General features: G+C 42.1%; 1 protein-coding gene across 2 annotated transcripts; it reads left to right on the plus strand.

Moving 5' to 3' along the window:
- Window positions 1–4,215: 4,215 nt before the first annotated feature.
- Window positions 4,216–16,116, plus strand: LOC121557861 (WSC domain-containing protein 1-like). Of its 2 annotated transcripts, none has more exons than XM_041871336.2 (9): window positions 4,216–4,578; window positions 9,431–10,260; window positions 12,094–12,208; window positions 12,832–13,016; window positions 13,244–13,365; window positions 13,529–13,703; window positions 13,949–14,113; window positions 14,373–14,573; window positions 14,776–16,116. In XM_041871336.2, the coding sequence occupies exons 2-9, from the start codon at window positions 9,831–9,833 to the stop codon at window positions 15,126–15,128; spliced, it is 1,746 nt and encodes a 581-aa protein (XP_041727270.2). In that variant the 5' UTR covers window positions 4,216–4,578; window positions 9,431–9,830; the 3' UTR covers window positions 15,129–16,116. The 2 variants fall into 2 exon arrangements, with proteins under 2 accessions (XP_041727270.2, XP_041727265.2); XM_041871331.2 differs by having other exon boundaries at window positions 4,216–4,566.
- Window positions 16,117–21,395: the final 5,279 nt, after the last annotated feature.

Raw genomic sequence — 21,395 nt, forward strand, 5'->3', positions numbered from 1 at the left:
CAGGAAACGTATGATCTCTGTAATTGCAAACAAAGGTTTCTGTACCAAATATTAAGTTCTGCTTTTCTGATGTATCAAATACTTATGTCATGCAATAAAATGAAAATTAATTACTTAAAAATCATACAATGTGATTTTCTGGATTTTTGTTTTAGATTCCGTCTCTCACAGTTTAAGTGTACCTATGATAAAAATTACAGACCTCTACATGCTTTGTAAGTAGGAAAACCTGCAAAATCGGCAGTGTATCAAATACTTGTTCTCCCCACTGTATATGCAGCCTGCATGCATGGATGGCAACCTGTAGTGTATAGAAGGTGTTAATCCAGACCCAGGGTGAGGTATAGCCTACTTTACAGAGGACTCCTAACATTCATCCTCTTTATCCCCTGGGCCCAGTTTTTCTAAATGTATCTATCTGGATTTCACCCATCGGATTGGACTGAATGCATAGAAATAGAATGAATAGAACGGATGAATCATTGAATTGAATGGGGACTCCCATTCTATTCATTCTATTTTTATGCATTTAATCCTATCCGATAGCCGAAATCCAGTTAGATAACTTTAGAAAAACTGGGAACAGATTTCTGCCTCTTGATTTAATTAGAAACCTTAGAGTTCTGGAGAGTTCATCCCAGCCTGGGGTACGTCAGGAGCTATGCTAATTATCTGTCCCTGAGACAGTTACAGGGTTTCTCATCTGCATCAAGGGCAAAGCAGAGGCATCCATTAGCATCTGTTTAAATGGTATTAATGAGGTTTTATATGAGTGTACACCTCTGTCAAGGCTGTGGTCGGCACCAGGCAGCATCAGCTGTAATTACAGTACTTGTAGTTTGCATGGTGTTGTGCACATTGACACAAGGCACTCTGGGTAATAAATTAGCTTTCTTGTTGATACGAGCAGACTGACTGTACAGGAGTGAAATGTAAGTGTAAATTCGAGAGCTTCTCCAAAGGCTCAAGATATCATGAAGCTCATACAGCATGAAGCTCATATACCCATGGGAGAGGTGTGTAAGAGTCTGCACTGCAGTGAGTATCTGTGAAGGATGAGATGTTTAAGCAATAAGGCACGAGGTGGTGTGGTATATAGCCAATATACCACGACTAAGGGCTGTTCTTATACACGACGCAAAGCGGAGTGCCTGGATACAGCCCTTAGCCGTGGTATATTGGCCATATACCACAAACCTCAGAGGTGCTTGATTGCTATTATAAACTGGTTACCAACGTAATTAGAGCAGTACAAATATATGTTTTGTCATACCCGTGGTATACAGTCTGATATACCACGGCTGTCAGCCAATCAGCATTCAGGGCTCGAACCACCCAGTTTATAATTATAACAGTAATACTTCACCTGCTGTTCTATACAGAGACGATTTCCATGTGTCTGTTTCTCATTAGGAAAAGCAATCAGCGTGTTCATTATGACCCTACCACACAGGGATGGACTATTTCAATCTAGCAGGGGAGACAGAACCCAATGGCCTGTACTGCCTTCCGCTAAGTTTGTCACCAGTGCAGTGTGATGCTCTATCTGATCAGTGCTATGACTATCCATTTCTAATTGCACTAAGACCTGTTCCTTCTCCAGCCGCTATATTCTCCATCTACAGTAAAACCAAGCTTATCAATTAGCACCAAGCCCACAGGAGAATTCAGTTAAACAATAATCTGGTGTGTGTGTGTGTGTGTGTGTGTGAGAGTGTGCGTGTGTGTGTAGAGAGAGAAAAATAACTATATTTTTTTCTCCTCTGTTTTTCAGGTAAACAAGCATGTTTTGCGAAGCCAGCAGAAAGTCGTCCCTCTCCTATGTTATAACCGTCCTCATTAACAGGTCAGTCAGGCTACGTTTACACAGGCAGCCCAATTCTGATATTTTTCCCACTAATTAGTTTTTGAACTATCACATCAGATCTTTTCACATCAGATGTGTTCAGAGCTGATCTGATTGGCCAAAAGACCAATTAGTTAAACAAAGAACAGAATTGGGTTGAACACATACTAATAAACTGACAATGTAGCATCTGGTCTAGTCCTCCACAGCTGCACCCCTTTCTATCATCCTTTCCACTCTGTTTGTAATTTCAGGCCAGCACTGATCTCATTGATCCATCCAGGTCATGACACCGATGCAGCTGTTGGAGTCTGATATTTCAAATTCAAGCCACACATATTCACCTGCCATCTGACACTTTCAGTCTACGGCAAAACAAGATCAGTAGCCAACCTCTATTTTCACCGATATTTCACAGACACTAATAGGTGTCTGTAAGACCAGGGGCACCTACAGTTGAAGTCGGAAGTTTACATACACTTAGGTTGGAGTCATTAAAACTCGTTTTTCAACCACTCCACAAATTTCTTGTTAACAAACTATCGTTTTGGCAAGTCGGTTAGGACATCTACCTTGTGCATGACACAAGTACATTTTCCAACAATTGTTTACAGACATATTATTTCACTTATAATTCGCTGTATCACAAATCCAGTGGGTCAGAAGTTACATACACTAAGTTGACTGTGCCTTTAAACAGCTTGGAAAATTCCAGAAAATGATGTCATGGCTTTAGAAGCTTCTGATAGGCTAATTAACATCATTTGAGTCAATTGGAGGTGTACCTGTGGATGTATTTCAAGGCCTACCTTCAAACTCAGTGCCTCTTTGCTTGACATCAAAAGAAATCAGCCAAGACCTCAGAAAAAAATTTGTAGACCTCCACAAGTCTGGTTCATCCTTGGGAGCAATTTCCAAACGCCTGAAGGTACCATGTTCATCTGTACAAATAATAATACGCAAGTATAAACACCATGGGACCACGCAGCCATCATACCGCTCAGGAAGGAGACACATTCTGTCTCCTAGAGATGAACGTACTTTGGTGTGAAAAGTGCAAATCAATCCCAGAACAACAGCAAAGGACCTTGTGAAGATGCTGGAGGAAACAGGTACAAAAATATCTATATCCACAGTAAAATGAGTCCTATATCGACATAACCTGAAAGGCCGCTTATCAAGGAAGAAGCCACTGCTCCAAAACCGGCATAAAAAAGCCAGACTACGGTTTCAACTGCACATGGGGACAAAGATTGTACTTTTTGAAGAAATGTCCTCTGGTCTGACTAAACAAAAATATAACTGTTTGGCCATAATGACCATCGTCATGTTTGGAGGAAAAAGGGGCAGGCTTGCAAGCCGAAGAACACCATCCCAACCGTGATGCACGGGGGTGGCAGCATCATGCTGTGGGGGTGCTTTGCTGCAGGAGGGACTGGTGCACTTCACAAAATAGATGGCATCATGAGGAAGGACAATTATGTGGATATATTGAAGCAACGTCTCAAGACATCACTCAGGAAGTTAAAGCTTGGTTGCAAATGGGTCTTCCAAATTGACAATGACCCCAAGCATACTTCCAAAGTTGCGGCAAAATGGCTTAAGCACAACAAAGTCAAGGTATTGGAGTTGCCATCACAAAGCCCTGACCTCAATCCTATAGAACATTTGTGGGTAGAACTGAAAAAACGTATGCGAGCAAGGAGGCCTACAAACCTGACTCAGTTACACCAGCTCTGTCAGAAGGAATGGGCCAAAATTCACCCAACTTATTGTGGGAAGCTTGTGGAAGGCTACCCGAAACGTTTGACCCAAGTTAAACAATTTAAAGGCAATGCTACCAAATACTAATTGAGTGTATGTAAACTTCTGACCCACTGGGAATGTGATGAAAGAAATAAAAGCTTAAATAAATAATTATCTCGACTATTATTCTGACATTTCACATTCATAAAATAAAGTGGTGATCCTAACTGACCTAAGACAATGAATTTTCACTAGGATTAAATGTCAGGAATTGTGAAAAACTGAGTTTAAATGTATTTGGCTAAGGTGTATGTAAACTTCCGACTTCAACTGTATCTAGAATTACAGTATCTAAACAAATTAATGACAATGTTCCATGATGGAGCCTAATTTATATATCGCAATGAATGTGATGACAGAAAGTAAATATAATGATTTGTATATTTTGTATGATTCTTACAAATAATGTAAATATTATCGAACGTAATCGAATGAAGGTTTATACTGTATTAGGCAGACCAATGTTGAAAACGTGCACAGTGCACATCGAAGCCCCAGTGAGCTGTGAGGCGCATCCTTGAAGAGCATGCGCGCTGTATCCATATCTCTGTCCGGTTAAACAGATGTGTCTGTGTGCGGAAAGAGACAAACGTGATGCTGCTCTGCTGTGTGTGTGACCGAGGCGACACGGCGAGGATGAAAATATTGGGATTATTGCTTTTCTAATGACTTCGGGTTAGAAGGCATTACATAAGAAAATAAAAAGATGAGATGAGGCCTACGTTGACGAGACATCAACATCGGCGCATACAATGATGAGCGCCAATTCGACTCAGAAACACTGAAAGACTGAACAGTCGGATGCCATTTATGAAGGATGTGCAGAATTTGATTAACATATGGAGCTTTTGTTAACGATTCGTTTTTCGTTCGTTTGTTTTAGCCTAGCCTACTATCGAGATACTGGCGTTATGGTAAGACCTACAGTAAGTTTGTAATTGTGGAGCTGTATTGATTTAGGAATTGTTCGTATGTTGATTTTCTAACGTGTTAATTTGTCATTTGTGCATGGACTAACCCATTAACTTTTATAGGCTACTGAACAGCAATTGAAAACATTGTAGGTTATTGTAAATTGATGTGATGCATAAATAATGCATTGAGGCCATGCGAAAATCTACATGATGCAAACAAGTGGAATACTTGGAGAAGATACTAGAATGTTTTTGATCAGTTGAAATTTAACCTACGATTTATTGGCAAATCTTTCCTCATATAAAGGGTCCTACTTTTCCCCCAACTTATAAAGGCGTTATAGAGCATTTAGAAAGGGCTCTACCACAGAGTCATAATTCAAAACCATTTGGAATATGATACAAATCGAAATGGGAGTCCTTATTGGTGCTAGGTTGATGCCCAAGACACAGCAGATCATTACACAGCCGTCAGTGGAGAATGTCCCACTCTGTTTTCTTTCTACACATCCTTTCAGTCAGCCCAAGAGAAAGACCCCCGCTCTTGTACACACACACACACCACCCCCTCTCCCTACAATCTAGTATTGAATGGGGTATTCAGTGGCCTGTTTGTGTGAGCTGATTTGTGTTCCAGGGTGGATCACAAGCTACAGCCTCCCGGGCACTGGCATTTGGGTCCAGCAGGGGGTGCCATGGTAGGAAAAGGGGGAATGGTGGAAGGTTGCAGGGGGGAATGGTTGGAGGCTAGTTGTCAGAGTTGGGAAAATTGAGGTGGAAATGAATGTGTCAGAGGATCAGGTATTATGCCAGCATGCCACCTGTCACATGTGGAGTAGACAGAAAACAAACATGTCCTCCTCAAAGCCATAACTGGCTATATAAAGGATGAAGGAAGAAATTACAACTTTGTGCTATGTTGTATCATAGATTTACAAAAATACTAATCTTCAATACAAATTCAATAGAAGACCCAGTAGGTGATTCATACCATACATTTCCAACATCAGCTACAGAGAAATTAAGCAAAATATTACAACAGAACATTCTGTAACTGCAGTTAAAACTTTCTGCAAATCACTTGCTAAACACACTGCAGGCATAATCAGGTGTTCTTCAATAAATACACAGTGGTGGAAAAAGTACTCAAATGTCATACTTGAGTAAAAGTAAAGATACTTTATTAGAAAATTACTCAAGTAAAAGTAAAAGTCACCCAGTAAAATACTACTTGAGTAAAAGTCTAAAAGTATTTGGTTTGAAATATACTTAAATATCAAAAGTAAAAGTAAAAGTATAAATCATTTCAAATTCCTTATATTAAGCAAACCAGACGGCACCATTTTATTTTATTTTTATTTATTATTTACGGATAGCAAGGAGCACACTACAACACTAATTTACAAACGAAGCATGTGTGTTTAGTGAGTCCGCCAGATCAGAAGCAGTAGGGATGACCAGGGATGTTCTATTGATAAGTGTTTGAATTTGACCATTTTCCTGTCCTGCTAAGCATTCAAAATGTAACGAGTACTTTTGGGTGTCAGGGAAAATGTATGGAGTAAAAAGTACATTATTTTGTTTAGGAATGTAGTGAAGTAAAAGTAAAAGTTGTCAAAAATATAAATAGTAAAGTAAAGTACAGATACCCCAAAAAACTACTTAAGTAGTACTTTAAAGTATTTTTACTTAAGTACTTTACACCACTGTAAATACAGTAGCAGCAGAGCTTGGTGCAGCAACTCATGCTTTACATATGCATCTGCTTGATTTCAGTAGTCAATAAAATAGTGTCCAGGATCTGGCATTTGCGATAATTTTAGCAGCCATTTATTGAGCGGTTTTTAGTGACTGTGGCTTGTTTATGGCTTGGTCCATCAATCTTCAAATGGAAATGCAACACAAAGTGTAAATAACCCAAGACGGTCCATTTCCTAACAAAATATTAATGCAGCACTCCATATACAGTGAGGGAAAAAAGTATTTGATCCCCTGATGATTTTGTACGTTTGCCCACTGACAAAGAAATGATCAGTCTATCATTTTAATGGTAGGTTTATTTGAACAGTGAGAGACAGAATAACAACAACAAAAAACTGAAATACGCATGTCAAAAATGTTATAAATTGATTTGCATTTTAATGAGGGAAATAAGTATTTGACCCCCTCTCAATCAGAAAGATTTCTGGCTCCCAGGTGTCTTTTATACAGGTAACGAGCTGAGATTAGGAGCACACTCTTAAAGGTAGTGCTCCTAATCTCAGCTTGTTACCTGTATAAAAGACACCTGTCCACAGAAGCAATCAATCAATCAGATTCCAAACTCTCCACCATGGCCAAGACCAAAGAGCTCTCCAAGGATGTCAGGGACAAGATTGTAGACCTACACAAGGCTGGAATGGGCTACAAGACCATCGCCAAGCAGCTTGGTGAGAAGGTGACAACGGTTGGTGCGATTATTCGCAAATGGAAGAAACACAAAAGAACTGTCAATCTCCCTCGGCCTGGGGCTCCATGCAAGATCTCACTTCGTGGAGTTGCAATGATCATGAGAACGGTGAGGAATCAGCCCAGAACTACACGGGAGGATCTTGTCAATGATCTCAAGGCAGCTGGGACCATAGTCACTAAGAAAACAATTGGTAACACACTACGCCATGAAGGACTGAAATCCTGCAGCGCCCGCAAGGTCCCCCCTGCTCAAGAAAGCACATATACATGCCCGTCTGAAGATTGCCAATGAACATCTGAATGATTCAGAGGAGAACTGGGTGAAAGTGTTGTGGTCAGATGAGACCAAAATCGAGCTCTTTGGCATCAACTCAACTCGCCGTGTTTGGAGTAGGAGGAATGCTGCCTATGACCCCAAGAACACCATCCCCACCGTCAAACATGGAGGTGGAAACATTATGCTTTGGGGGTGTTTTTCTGCTAAGGGGACAGGACAACTTCACCGCATCAAAGGGACGATGGACGGGGCCATGTACTGTCAAATCTTGGGTGAGAACCTCCTTCCCTCAGCCAGGGCATTGAAAATGGGTCGTGGATGGGTATTCCAGCATGACAATGACCCAAAACACACGGCCATGGCAACAAAGGAGTGGCTCAAGAAGAAGCACATTAAGGTCCTGGAGTGGCCTAGCCGTTTTTCTGGATTTTTTTGTTGTTATTCTGTCTCTCACTGTTCAAATAAACCTACCATTAAAATTATAGACTGATCATGTCTTTGTCAGTGGGCAAACGTACAAAATCAGCAGGAGATCAAATACTTTTTTCCCTCACTGTATATCCCTTGCTCTTAAAGGATTGGTAAGTGCTGGCCCTGGACCACTCTCAGGAGTGGCTGAGAGTATTCCACACAGGTCACGCATGCAGAGGCTGTCCTTGACTTAGCATATTCTCAGCTCACACCCTAAAAATTGGGTCAGAATTTACATAAATATATACATATAAATAACTCCTACTCTTGGACTGATACTACTGCCTTATAAAAACAAAAAAAGATATACAAATTTGGTCACAAAAAGAAAATAATTTGCAGAAATGCCACAGTAAGGTTTTTTATTGGAAAAACAAATAATTAAAACTGGCAAAATTTACAAGATTGTCTAAGATGTGAAAGTAGGCTAAAGCATATGAAAGGGAGCTTACTCTAGAGCTTATCTATGTTTATGATAATCAACTTGTCTGTACTGCACTTGAAGACAGTCCGTGGGTTCCAGGAAGTAAGGAGCAACATGAAAAGAAAAACAAATAAGAGCAACTAAAGAAGTGCCTCAGTGCTTGCCTGGGGCAAGGCAGTTCCTCTGAGGCAAAACTCAGAAACACATAAAACGTGTAAGAGGGAGCTCTGTCTGCCATATCAGGATATGAATTTGGATGAATATTCAATTGATTTGTCTGACTCTGCAAGAGATTTATCTTGCCCTGAAACTTAAGAGATTTGGCTGGTTTTTGGATGGATAAATGTATCTGTCTGTACAGGCTCTCTTAGTCACGGCAGTGCTTTATTGCCAGCCTTCCCATACTTCTTGAATCTGGTCTTAAAGTTTATTCTCCATTTTAAAGTAGCCTATTTTGCATGTGATTAATGCCTTAAATTGTTAATGCCATACACAAAGTCCTGGTTAAGCTGTGCTTTGTTTGAGTAATAATCTACATTCATTTGTGAAAAGTTCAGCTTTAAACTGAAGGGGTCCTATTTTTGATAAATTTTCAAGAAGGAAGATGCTACCCACAACTCAGTGGAAAACTGAGTTACCTCAGTGGAAGACTGGCATTACATCTATAATGAAACACATGGTTTAAAAAGTATTGTACGGCCCAGTTGAGATTGACAAACGCAATCTGGTTCCTGCAAATACAAGTATGTTATTGCTGAAAGGGAGATGGTTGAAAAGCTGACTGAGCAAGATGTGTTGACCTCACACTGTTGGTTCCTGTCAGGAACTAATGGATTAGATGATGATACCTTGAATCTCGCATTGTGGTGGAAATAAGTCATTCTTGTTAAAAAACGTAATTTAATCACTGGCTAAAGCTTCTAAAGCTATCATTTTTGTGAAGGAAAACTTGCATCTGCTAGTTACTCTATAAACCCATGGAAAAAATGTTTCTCTAAGCTTATTTTCATTCCACTCTGGTCTCCCTTGGTGTTGGCGAGAAAGAAAGCCGTCACATCACAAGCCTTTGTTTAGAACTGGGCCTTGTTCTAAAGCTGAGTCTGAGATGAAGGTGAGAGGTTACGCTGACAAGAGCAGGATCTAGTTTTGAGGCTCACCTCCTCTCCTTTATAATAGAGACATATACAACCATAACCACTCTGCCTCAATAACACAATCTTTCTCCTGTGTCTCCTATACAGTATGTAGTTTAATCTCTGGGGATAAGAAGAGAAAGCTGAACCTTGACCTCATTCAGACTGCCTTCCATTGGCTCCGGAGGAGGTGGGCTGAATCCTCCTGACTCAAGAGGCTGTGTCTTCGTATTACAGTTGAGATACGTACAGCAACAAGCTATGGAGTGGAACCTCTTGCTTGAGTGGAACAAGGTCGAGGTACATCTAAGGACATTTGACCACTAGGCTCTACCAATTCCTGATTCCTGATCCTCTCGTGGTGAGAAGTATTGTAGATCACATAGATCACAAGAATCATATTGCTGAGATGACTAGACAAGGGAGTATGTTACTGGGATAGAATGCTTTACACCAGAGCTCTGTTTATGTTTGGAGCCAGCGGCAGGCTGAGCTAAAGAGGGGATCGATGGCCAAGCCCCTCTACAGACTGCAGAGTTTCCTCCGGAGGACCCAGCTGTTCCTGCTCTTCCTGGGTGTGGCCTATATCATGGCTGGGAGCGTCCTGCTGCTCCAACGGGCCAGCCTGCTGGTGACCCAGCGAGGGGCCACCAGCCCTCCATTGTCCTCCCTGCCCTCCTTACCCTCACCACCTCGGGCCCTGGGGATGCCACCCGTGAGGGTAGGAGGCTACAGGGGCAGGAACTCACGGATCATGGCCAGGGGGCAGGAGTACAAGCCTGGGAGCCCATTGGATGACAGGACTGGAGCACGCTGGCTCATGTCGAGGAATCTGGAGATCCGACACCTGCAGCGGCGCTGGTTCCACAGCCTGATGACGGAGAAGGATATGTCACAGGTGGAGAGGAGCACCCCCAGGAGGAATGTGCCTCACAAAGGTACCTACCTACCTATCCCAGAAATGAGGAAAATTATTCTCTGCCATTTAGAGTGGAGATTCTGAAGGGGTATTGTATTCTATAAATTAGCTATTTGTCAACTCCTCAAGTTTTGGAGACGCTACCTGAAAAAGTGGTTGACAAAATGAAGTAACACATTGACAGACTACTTAACCTGTAACTAATGCTTTGCTGATTTATGAATGTATGTACAGTGAGGGAAAAACGTATTTGATCTCCTGCTGATTTTGTACGTTTACCCACTGACAAAGAAATGATCAGTCTATAATTTTAATGGTAGGTTTATTTGAACAGTGAGAGACAGAATAACAACAACAAAATCCAGAAAAACGCATGTCAAAAATGTTATAAATTGATTTGCATTTTAATGAGAGAAATAAGTATTTGACCCCTCTGCAAAACATGACTTATTACTTGGTGGCAAAACCCTTTTTGGCAATCACAGAGGTCAGACGTTTCTTGTAGTTGGCCACCAGGTTTGCACACATCTCAGGAGGGATTTTGTCCCACTCCTCTTTGCAGATCTTCTCCAAGTCATTAAGGTTTCGAGGCTGACGTTTGGCAACTCAAACCTTCAGCTCCCTCCACAGATTTTCTATGGGATTAAGGTCAGGAGACTGGCTAGGCCACTCCAGGACCTTAATGTGCTTCTTCTTGAGCCACTCCTTTGTTGCCTTGGCCGTGTGTTTTGGGTCATTGTCATGCTGGAATACCCATCCACGACCCATTTTCAATGCCCTGGCTGAGGGAAGGAGGTTCTCACCCAATATTTGATGGTACATGGCACCGTCCATCGTCCCTTTGATGCGGTGAAGTTGTCTTATCCCCATAGCAGAAAAACACCCCCAAAGCATAATGTTTCCACCTCCATGTTTGACAGTGGGGATGGTGTTCTTGGGGTCATAGGCAGCATTCCTCCTCCTCCAAACACGGCGAGTTGAGTTGATGACAAAGAGCTCGATTTTGGTCTCATCTGACCACAACACTTTCACCCAGTTCTCCTCTGAATCATTCAGATGTTCATTGGCAAACTTCAGACGGGCATGTATATGTGCTTTCTTGAGCAAAGGGACCTTGCGGGCGCTGTAGGATTTCAGTCCTTCACAGCGTAGTGTGTTACCAATTGTTTTCTTGGTGACTATGGTCCCAGCTGCCTTGAGATCATTGACAAGATCCTCCCGTGTAGTTCTGGGCTGATTCTTCACCGTTCTCATGATCATTGCAACTCCACGAGGTGAGATCTTGCATGGAGCCCCAGGCCCGAGGGAGATTGACAGTTCTTTTGTGTTTCTTCCATTTGCGAATAATCACACCATCTGTTGTCACCTTCTCACCAAGCTGCTTGGCGATGGTCTTGTAGCCCATTCCAGCCTTGTGTAGGTCTACAATCTTGTCCCTGACATCCTTGGATAGCTCTTTGGTCTTGGCCATGGTGGAGAGTTTGGAATCTGATTGATTGATTGCTTCTGTGGACAAGTGTCTTTTATACAGGTAACAAACTGAGATTAGGAGCACTCCCTTTAAGAGTGTGCTCCTAATCTCAGCTCGTTACCTGTATAAAAGACACCTGGGAGCCAGAAATCTTTCTGATTGAGAGGGGGTCAAATACTTATTTCCCTCATTAAAATGCAAATCAATTTATAACATTTTTGACATGCGTTTTTCTGGATTTATTTGTTGTTATTCTGTCTCTCACTGTTCAAATAAACCTACCATTAAAATTATAGACTGATCATTTCTTTGTCAGTGGGCAAACGTACAACGATCAAATACTTTTTTCCCTCACTGTATGTTTGTTGGTTTGTTCTCAAGGTTCTTACATGGGCTGCTTCCTGGACAATTCCAAGGAGCGTGCTTTGAGGGGATCTGTATCCACTGATTTCCGCAAAATGACCAGCACCATGTGCCAGGATATCTGCTCAGCGAGGTAATTGTAGCTCCTTCCTGCCTCAACACACTATTATCAGATCTTTCACAACACAGGAAGTATTTCACATCTCAGGAGGAGCATATCATCAACATTATATAACCCCCATTCCCATCCTATAATCTCTGCAGATTAAACTGCACATCATCTGTGTATCTGGAATGCACCCACAGGTAGGCAGACCATAGAATTAGCATAGCATAGGCATATGCTCAGCCTGAGGAGCTCCAAGATACTTGACTTGTATTAACTAGTAATGGAACAGGGTTTGGGGTGAGACTGCTTCAGTCTCTGTCAGTATTAATTGTGCAGCAGAGCAAAGGGAGCGAGACATACGGTACTCCCCTAATTAACCCCTAGGGTAGAGGAGTGTGCTGCATTTGCATTGCTGTTGAATTCATTATTAACATACTGTATGTTCTCGTGTTACACGCATGGTTCAGCATAGTTATAGAAAAAGATTACTTTTGAAAAAGAAGACCTGACTAGGCAATCAATATATTAAATACGTTTCTTATGAAGAACCAGATTGTTTAGTGATTACGGATGTTTAGTGAATACTTTGTGAGTTGATGTAAATTGTTACCAGAGTTTCATATCTATCTGAATGTCATTTATTATAGTGGCTACCAGTTTGCTGGTCTGGAGTACGGGTCGGAGTGTTACTGTGGCAACCACATCACCAGCCTGCGTGTGAGAGACGAGGAGTGTAACTTGGACTGTAAAGGGGAGAAAGGCTCCCCGTGTGGAGGTGTTGGGCGCCTGTCAGTGTTCAAGGTGGAGGATGTGCTTCCAGGCCAGAGGAGATGTGAGTATCAGGGACCTGGTCCAATCTTAAGAGCCGGGGAACAGTAGGAGATTGAGTCAAGCTGATAAAGCATCGCATTCATTGTCAGGAGAGCACAGATCTGCTACACACCCACAGACAAGTCTAGGGCTCAGCTTACAGGGAATGTTTAGGTATGATATAGGTCTGTGTTGAAGCCATATGGCTGAGACTTGCAGCTGTGCAAACTATCTCTCCTGTGTTTGCAGACAGGAACGTGCGTTACCGCGGCTGCTTCAGGGAGCCTGAGAACAGCACCTCTACATCCCTGGTCCATGTGCTCCAGCCCAACCTCACCTCCCAGTTCTGCATAGAGGCCTGCATGAACAAGGTTGGACTCCTAGGGTGCCATTGTCAGAATTTTGCAGTATGACGTTGCTTATAAATAAATTGTTTCAGCATTTACAATGTGATTATGAAGACTTTTTGAATGCCCTATAAACCCATTATACGTTTTAAATTATTTAAAATGTGACCAAATTTGCCTGGCCTAGGAGTTTCCTCTGGCTATGCTGAGGAGTCCGGACTGTTTCTGTGGTTATGCTACTCCTGACTTCACTCTCCATGAGCCGGCTGAGGAGGAGCACTGTTCACAGAGAAACACCACTGAAGCCTCCTTACCATCAACCCTCCAGCACTTCTACCAGGTCTACCAGACACCTGTCCAAGGTAACACGGTCAGACAACCAAAAAAGCATTCTTCCTTCAAATCCAAGACAGCCAACCTTGTGAAATAATTTTAAGCACCACTTCGGCATGACACCAAACTCCACTTTGCACCACGCAAATTCAAATTTCCATTCAAGTTGTTAAAATTGTGTTGGACTTTGTCTTCTGCAATTCAGTATGTTTCTGAGCAGACTATGTAAAAATCCCATCCTGATTTAAAATGTTAAATTCCTTCTCTCTCCCAGACTCCAGATGCACAGAGAGGAAGTTCCTACCAGAGAAGTCCAGTTCATTGGTAGCGCTCTCCAGCTTCCCAGGAGCAGGCAACACCTGGGTCAGACACCTCATAGAGTTGGCCACAGGATACTACACAGGCAGCTACTACTTTGATGGAACCCTTTACAACAGAGGTCAGCTCCTACACTGTAAAGTCACTGTATGTTTACACTGGATAGGAAAGAGGGCACCCACACTTTAGGAAATCTGCCACTTCTGTCCTTGGCCATCTGTTGTGCAGATCCAGCTATTTGCCTCAATCCATAATGAATTCAAGATTATTTTTTAAAAGTTATCATCCATACCCCTCTGTCTGGCTTGGTTTATATGGCCAAATACGAAAGCCAAATATTTCCCATATGGTGTGTGTATCTGTGTCTTGGTGTTGTGTAGGCTTCAAAGGGGAGAAGGATTACTGGAAGAGTGGTCGGACCATCTGTGTGAAAACACATGAGAGTGGGAGGAGAGAGATAGAGATGTACGACTCTGTCATCCTGCTGATCAGGAGCCCGTACCGTTCCCTCATGGCTGAGTTCAACAGGAAGTGTGCAGGACATCTGGGATACGCCTCTGATCAGCACTGGAAGACCAAAGGTACAGAGCCAGCCTGGAATCTGGGTTTGATTGTGGCTTGTATTAGTCATGTAAAGTATAGGACACCAGCCAGAGTAGGAGACCTTCTGGGACCGTGTAATTTGTTTTATTGCAGGAGGGTCTGTGTGTCTGTCTGCATTGTGTGAGTTGATGTTGTTCTTTCTGAAAAGTACTGCACAATAACATGCCCCCCCTCTTGTAGAGTGGCCTGAGTTTGTGGCCAGCTACGCCTCCTGGTGGGCGTCCCACGTACTGGACTGGCTGCGGTTTGGTCGGCGGGTCCTAGTGGTCCACTTCGAGGAACTCCAGACAGCGCTGGTGCCCCGGCTACGATCCATCATCTCCTTCCTCAACGCCACAGTGAGCGAGGACAGACTGCTTTGTGCCGAGAGCAACCAGGATGGACACTTTAAACGCTCCGGGGCCCGGCGGCCCACCTTCGACCCCTTCACACCCGATATGAGAGGACTGATAGACGGGCTGATCCGTGCGGTGGACCAGGCTCTCCGGGACAGCAACCACACAGGCCTTCCACTGGAGTACCTGCCCAGATGATGGACAGCTAAACTCTGATAACCCTGATCTCCACCTTGTCCACTACCCTGTCCCTCCTCGGTTTACACTACCTTAAAGCTGTGATGGCACAGATGGATGGATACTCCCAATCCAACCCAAGAGAAAGCGTTTCAAATCAGGAGCGTGCCCTGCAAAGGAAGCATAGTCGTATAGACAGAGGCTAATCTCACAAAACACTTTTTATGTTTTAGAAGCGCTGGTTTATCTAAGAGCTGTCTTTCTGTTTTAGAAGTGTTAGGCTTTTTGGGACATTGCCTTATTGGGGGTGAACTGATAAGTGTGCCAAACAATGGAAACGGTTTCCTCTGTTTTAAATAAACTCTAAATAAACGGTACCTCCTATAAGAACTATAGGCTACATCCTGTGGTTCAATACACTTTTGAATGTTGTTATTGTGATCAAAATATAAAAACTCAATATATTGGATTACAACATAATAAAGTGAAATGTCAAATATTTAATGCAAGCAACTTCTTCAGAAAGGGATACTGTTGTAATATGAGTTAACATTGGAGTGTTTGTAAGGTGGTGTTGGTAATACTGACAAAACATAATTAGACCATCAGGTAATAGAAGTAAACAACATATACCACTATCCAAAAACTATCTTTGGGGATCAACTAAAATTTCCAAGGGAAGTGGAAAAATGATGTCAGGTTGTATTTTGAGTGCTACATCCCCAGAGAGAAGGAGAGGGAGAGTGAGCAGGCCCATGACAGAATGATCTGTCCCAGGTCAAGAGAGCAGCGCTGGACAAGACCAGACAGACAGACAGTCCCAGCCTGCAGGTTTAGCCCAGGGAAAAGGGGCAAGTCGCTAGTCCTCTATACTAATCTGTACTGAGCTGATAAGCGTAGCAGCACTGGTTGTGTGGGCGATGCACTATGAACCAGAGTGTCTGGATTTACAATTGTGTAATATGATACTCTCTCTTGCTCTCTCTCTCTCTCTCGGTCTCTCTCTCTGTCTTGGTCTATCTCTCTCTCTCTCTCTCTCTCTCTCTCTCTCTCTCTCTCTCCCTCTCTCTCTCTCTCTGTCTCTTTTTTTCTCTCTTTCTCTCTGTCTTGGTCTCTCTCTCTCGTTCTCTCTCTCTCTCTCTCTCTCTCTCTCTCTGTCTCTCTCTCTCTCTCTCTCTCTCTCTCTCTGTCTCTCTCTGTCTCTCCCTGTGTGCAGCATCCGATACACTCATAGAAGATAATTGCGAAATGTTTTTTGGAAAACAAATGGAAGTGATAGTTCAAAATACAGAACTACATGTTGTACTCCTATTAAGCCTTATTACACAAATACACATTATAAAGCTTGTATATCCTGAAAATAAAAAGGTATATTTGAGCAGAATCCATGGGTATGAAATGGGGAATACATGCTGAGCGCATTTTTCTATTGGGGGCCGAAGTAGGGTTGTTATTATCAGTGGCGTGTATTCATGGACGCCAAGGGAAGCCAGGCTTCTCATAATTTGCCTTCAATTCGCAAGAGGCTGAATGTATCTCACAAGAGAAAACATCAGAGCGAGCGAAACAGCACCCCTCTGTTTCTCTACGGGTAGGCCATCTATCTGATACTGTCTGGTCCAAACAAGTATGACATTGTTGCCGCCCATAGCATTGAATGCAAGGGAAGCCAGCAAGCAGTAGCATTGAATGCAAGGGAAGCCAGCAAGCATTTGGCGTCCCTTGACAAAAAAAGTCTAAAAAATTGGCCAATCAGCATTGAGCTAAACTGCGTGAGCTCAACTGTGAATGGTCCTGGCGGGGGGAAAAGTGTCAAGAGAAGCCAACTTGGATTTGGCGTCTCTCCTGTCAAATCGCTTTGAGAGCATACCTCATTAATAGAAACAACTTCAATTGTTACATCTCATTGTGTTGTTGTCCTCCGGTGGCTATCTAGCTAGCTAAAATTGTCCCTTTCCTAAATTTGGCTTCCCCAGTGATTTTACCCACACATCACTACTGGTTATTATTATCCTGTGCCACTTGGTGAAAGTGAATGCCACAATACAGATTGAAGGTTGGTATTGGTATGTGCAAGTCTATTGTTTTTCCAGTCTAATGTACACTTGGCGCCATCGTGTGGACATTAAGTAATAATTTTGGATTATAGGTAAAGGGATAGTTCCCTCAAAATATACTATTTTCCACTTACCTTGGCTGTGGTCGACTCACCATCGCCGTACCACTACTGCAACTATGGAAGAATAAACAAACGTCCGAACCTGCAATTTACCTCAACACTGATAAGTACACTGATAAGTACACATACCTAAATGCTATCCCAGACACATCAGACCTAATTCACCAGTTCACATTCTCCTGTCTTTATCAGGTATTGTAGTATAAAATCCACCAGATTGGGTCAGAGTAAGACCTATAGAACATCTGAACTGGACAAGTAATGCACAATACAGCCATTCCATAAGCATATCGTCCAGGTATGACAATAATAAATATGATTTGTATCCATGGACTAGTTTTTGACAAAACTGCACGATAGAAAGCATGTGTATAAATTAATTTCATGAGTATAATTTGTGTGGTGATTTTGTATGTTTAGTTGCTTAGTGTATTCTGCTGAGACGTCATTTTTCTCCCCTATTTCTGGCAGCAGGAGAGAGGTGTCAAGGTGTTACATTTAAGAGGCTCATCAGCTTATTCAGGATATGGGTCAGCAAAGGTGGAGTTGCTTTTCGACCCACCTCCCAGCACTCTCTCTCTCCCTCCCTCTCTCTCGCTGTCTCTCCCTCTCTTTCTTTATTTCTCTCTCTCTCGCTCTCTCTCTCTCTCTGTCTCTCTGTGTGTCTCTCTCTCAAACGCACACACACACACATAAACACAAAAACACACAGTGCCATAGCCTACCACCCAGGATTCAAATGAAATAATTAATGCCTATCTAGTCATAGGAGATAATCCATGATACTTATCTGGGTTCAAATATAGTAGGCCTGTCCATATTCAAACATGTGTTGTGATGTCGAAAGAGATTCCCTAAAAACACAATACAACTTTTTCGTAGCCTGTTAGGAGAACTTACGCAGCAGGTTATGATAATTAACGTAGCAGGTTAGGAGAATTAGGTTTAAGGTTAGGAAAAGGGTTAGGGTTAGCAAAAATGCTCTCCTGACCTGCTACGAAAAGTAACTTGCATCGAAGTGCCGTGTTTTTAGCGAGTCCCGATGCTGAAAGCCAGTTGTTTGTATCTAGGCTAGTGGCCAATCGTCAAAAAGGGCTTTAGTTTTTGAGATACCCCTACCCGAAGTAGGACAAAAAACAACCAGATTTTTTCACATCTCTAATGTCTCCCATTTATGAAATGGATGGTTGTGTAAAAAAGTTCAGGAAAAAAATATATAAACAGTTACACATGTGTTTTGATGTTGTGGCTATTGTTATCAGCTCTAAGGAAAACACCCCCTAAACTCAGTAAGTGCAGAATAATGTTTGGCTGGAGGGGGTGGGGGGTTGTGGGTCATACATGCATAATCTATGAGCAGAATTACTGTTTTACCTCAATTAGCCACAAAATCCCTAGTTTGAAAGTGATTGTTTACTGGAAGCTGTTTGGTGCCATTTTCCCTACATTTTCCCCCACTTGGGCCAGCGCCCTAGCAATTCGAGTCGAACCAATGAGCTTTAGCCCCTCACCATTTGAGTGACAGCTGGCAAGATGCACACACAGCAGAGCGAGAGACAGAGCAATGACGTGGTGCACATAACTGCATATTTGCCACATTTGGCTCTTGGGCGCTATTTTCAGAACTACTGGCTAAAAGGTACACAAAAGTACCAGAGAATATCTTTGATAGACAACTTTCCAAGTCAAATGTGCTCTCCTTCAGCACTGTATGGTCCTGCCTGACAGAAATACAAGTTACGTTTTTTTATGTTGTGACTATTGTAATATAATCGGCTTTAAGGAAAACAAGTGGGCTAAGACAGTGAAAACTGTCATTTATTTTCAGTCAAATATTCCCTTTTGGATTTGATATGTTTAGCCTCTTGCAATTACGTTAGGCCCCCCACTAGATTTGACTCCAAATCCATAATGGATTCCAAAATCCAATATCGCTGCCACAATACCATTGACCCCTCTATGGAAAAATTAGACTCTCACGAACACGATGGTTTTCTCCGTTTTGCTCTACGACCCCCACAATGGTCTTGGGACTCGTCTGAAGTAGGTACAGCCGATCTGCCAACTTCTGTCTGTAGCGTCCAATTTGGGCTACACACTAAGATGACCACTCTATGGAAAGGTGAGACTCTCACAAACACGTACATGTCGCCCACAGGCCTGATAAGACCCGTCTGAAGGTCACACAGTCCCAGTTGAAAAAATGAATGGAAGTATATATGGAGACTGTATAGTGCCAAAAATAAGGGGTTAAATGTAAAAGAAACAATAACAAATGTTTCCTGATCTTTCTTATATCTCTCATATATAGGACAGCCATTTCAGAACAAAATTCCTTTAGATTTGTTTGGGGGGACTATCTGTTATTCAATGCGTTTGTATAGGCTAATAGCAGTAAGGGCAAAAATTATGTTTCATCAAATCATGTTTTAATATTTTTGTTTCATACTTCAAGGGGTCTTAAAATTCTAAATCAAATAGCAAAATGATCCTTGGTCTGACCTTCTTAAAACAATTCCAATTCACAAGCCTCTTTGAGGATCAATGAGGCAACTCGGAGGCTCCAGCAAATGGAAAGAGAACCCTGAACACCCTCTGCCTAGGTCTACAACTTGCGGTATACCAACTGTGGTATAACTTGTGCCTCCATGATTGGGCTCTTAAGTCACCTCCTTATTATTTAGAAGTAAGCGTTGATTTAATGCTAGTCCAATAAGGCTACCTGAATCCAACATGACCTGCCTCTGGCTCACTGCATTTGTGGTGCACATTGGGATGTGCTGGAACCTTGGACCCCAAAACAATTTATTTCGATGTCTGAGCCCACTTGTTTTCCTTAGAGCCAGTTACAATAGCCACAACATCAAAAGAGGTGTAACTGTATGTATTTTTGTCAGGCAGGAACATACAGCGCTGAATGAGAGCAAATTTGACTTGGTGAGTTGTCTATTAATCAGCTACCAAACATTTTAGTTTACATTCATCATAAATATTTATAGTTGATATTTCCGCCTATTGTATCTCTGTGTTTACCGGTCTATATTTCCAAGATGCATTAAGATATTCTAATGCGGTTTATTTGTGTATGTAGGGCAGACAACTGACTACTTGTATTCCAAATTTGGCCAATATCAGAGCTTGCAATATTGGGTTACATGATTTTATGTGGCCCATCCCTCCTCCAGCCAGGCATTATTCTGCACTTTTTGAGTTTAGTTTTGGAGTAACATATTTTTATACAACCATCCATTTCATAAATGGGAGACATTCGAGACGTGAAAAAATATGGTTGTGTTTTATTCGACCTCGGTTAGGGGTATACTTTTTGGGGGGAGGCCCTGCCACTAGGCTAATCTGTCTAAGTTCGCACTGGGTTCCTGAAACGCGTTGTCAAAACAGCTGAAATGACTGACGCAGGCAAATATTGAGGAGCTCAGGGGATACACGCGCAGGGAGAACCCTTCGTTAACGTTAATTATTCCCTCTACACCTAAGAGAAAATTCTACTTAAGTGTGGGGCGTATCATTGTCACATAAACGCATCAGACCAATTATTGCTCGGTGCATAGTGTTCATGCAACAAGCTGTCCCCATGGCAAAGGAAATAAATAAATTATGTGACCCTAGATAAAATACTTTGTTTTTCATTTTCATCACTTATTAGTTCCAAATAGAAAATGTATAATTATATTTATTTAGAGCCCTCTCTTTAAATCAAAATGTGATTTTCTACAGAATATAGGGCTAGGCTACTATCTTGACAAGGCTTTGTGAGATGGTAATGTTTTTCTCAGACTCCAACGTACGTTGACAATCCTCTTATAGTGTGCCTTACCGAATATGGATTAGGTCCGGGTGCTGCACCCGTTTTGCCTACAGGTCACTTTGAGAAGGCTTTGATTGAATTGGCGTGGTTGATCTTGGCCTGCTATAATTTATAATGTTTATTCATTAGACATTCAATATAAATACGTTTTACATTGAAGAAAATATCGCTTTATTTTGGATGCTTTTATAGTCTACGTTTCTGCAACCTGTTGAGCATCAGGTAACCTTTACTTTTCAAGGAGGATACCTTACAAGGATACATAATGTTAGTCTGTGTGAAT

Source organism: Coregonus clupeaformis, chromosome 5 (assembly GCF_020615455.1).
Source record: "Coregonus clupeaformis isolate EN_2021a chromosome 5, ASM2061545v1, whole genome shotgun sequence".
NCBI classification, from domain to species: Eukaryota; Metazoa; Chordata; class Actinopteri; order Salmoniformes; family Salmonidae; genus Coregonus; species Coregonus clupeaformis.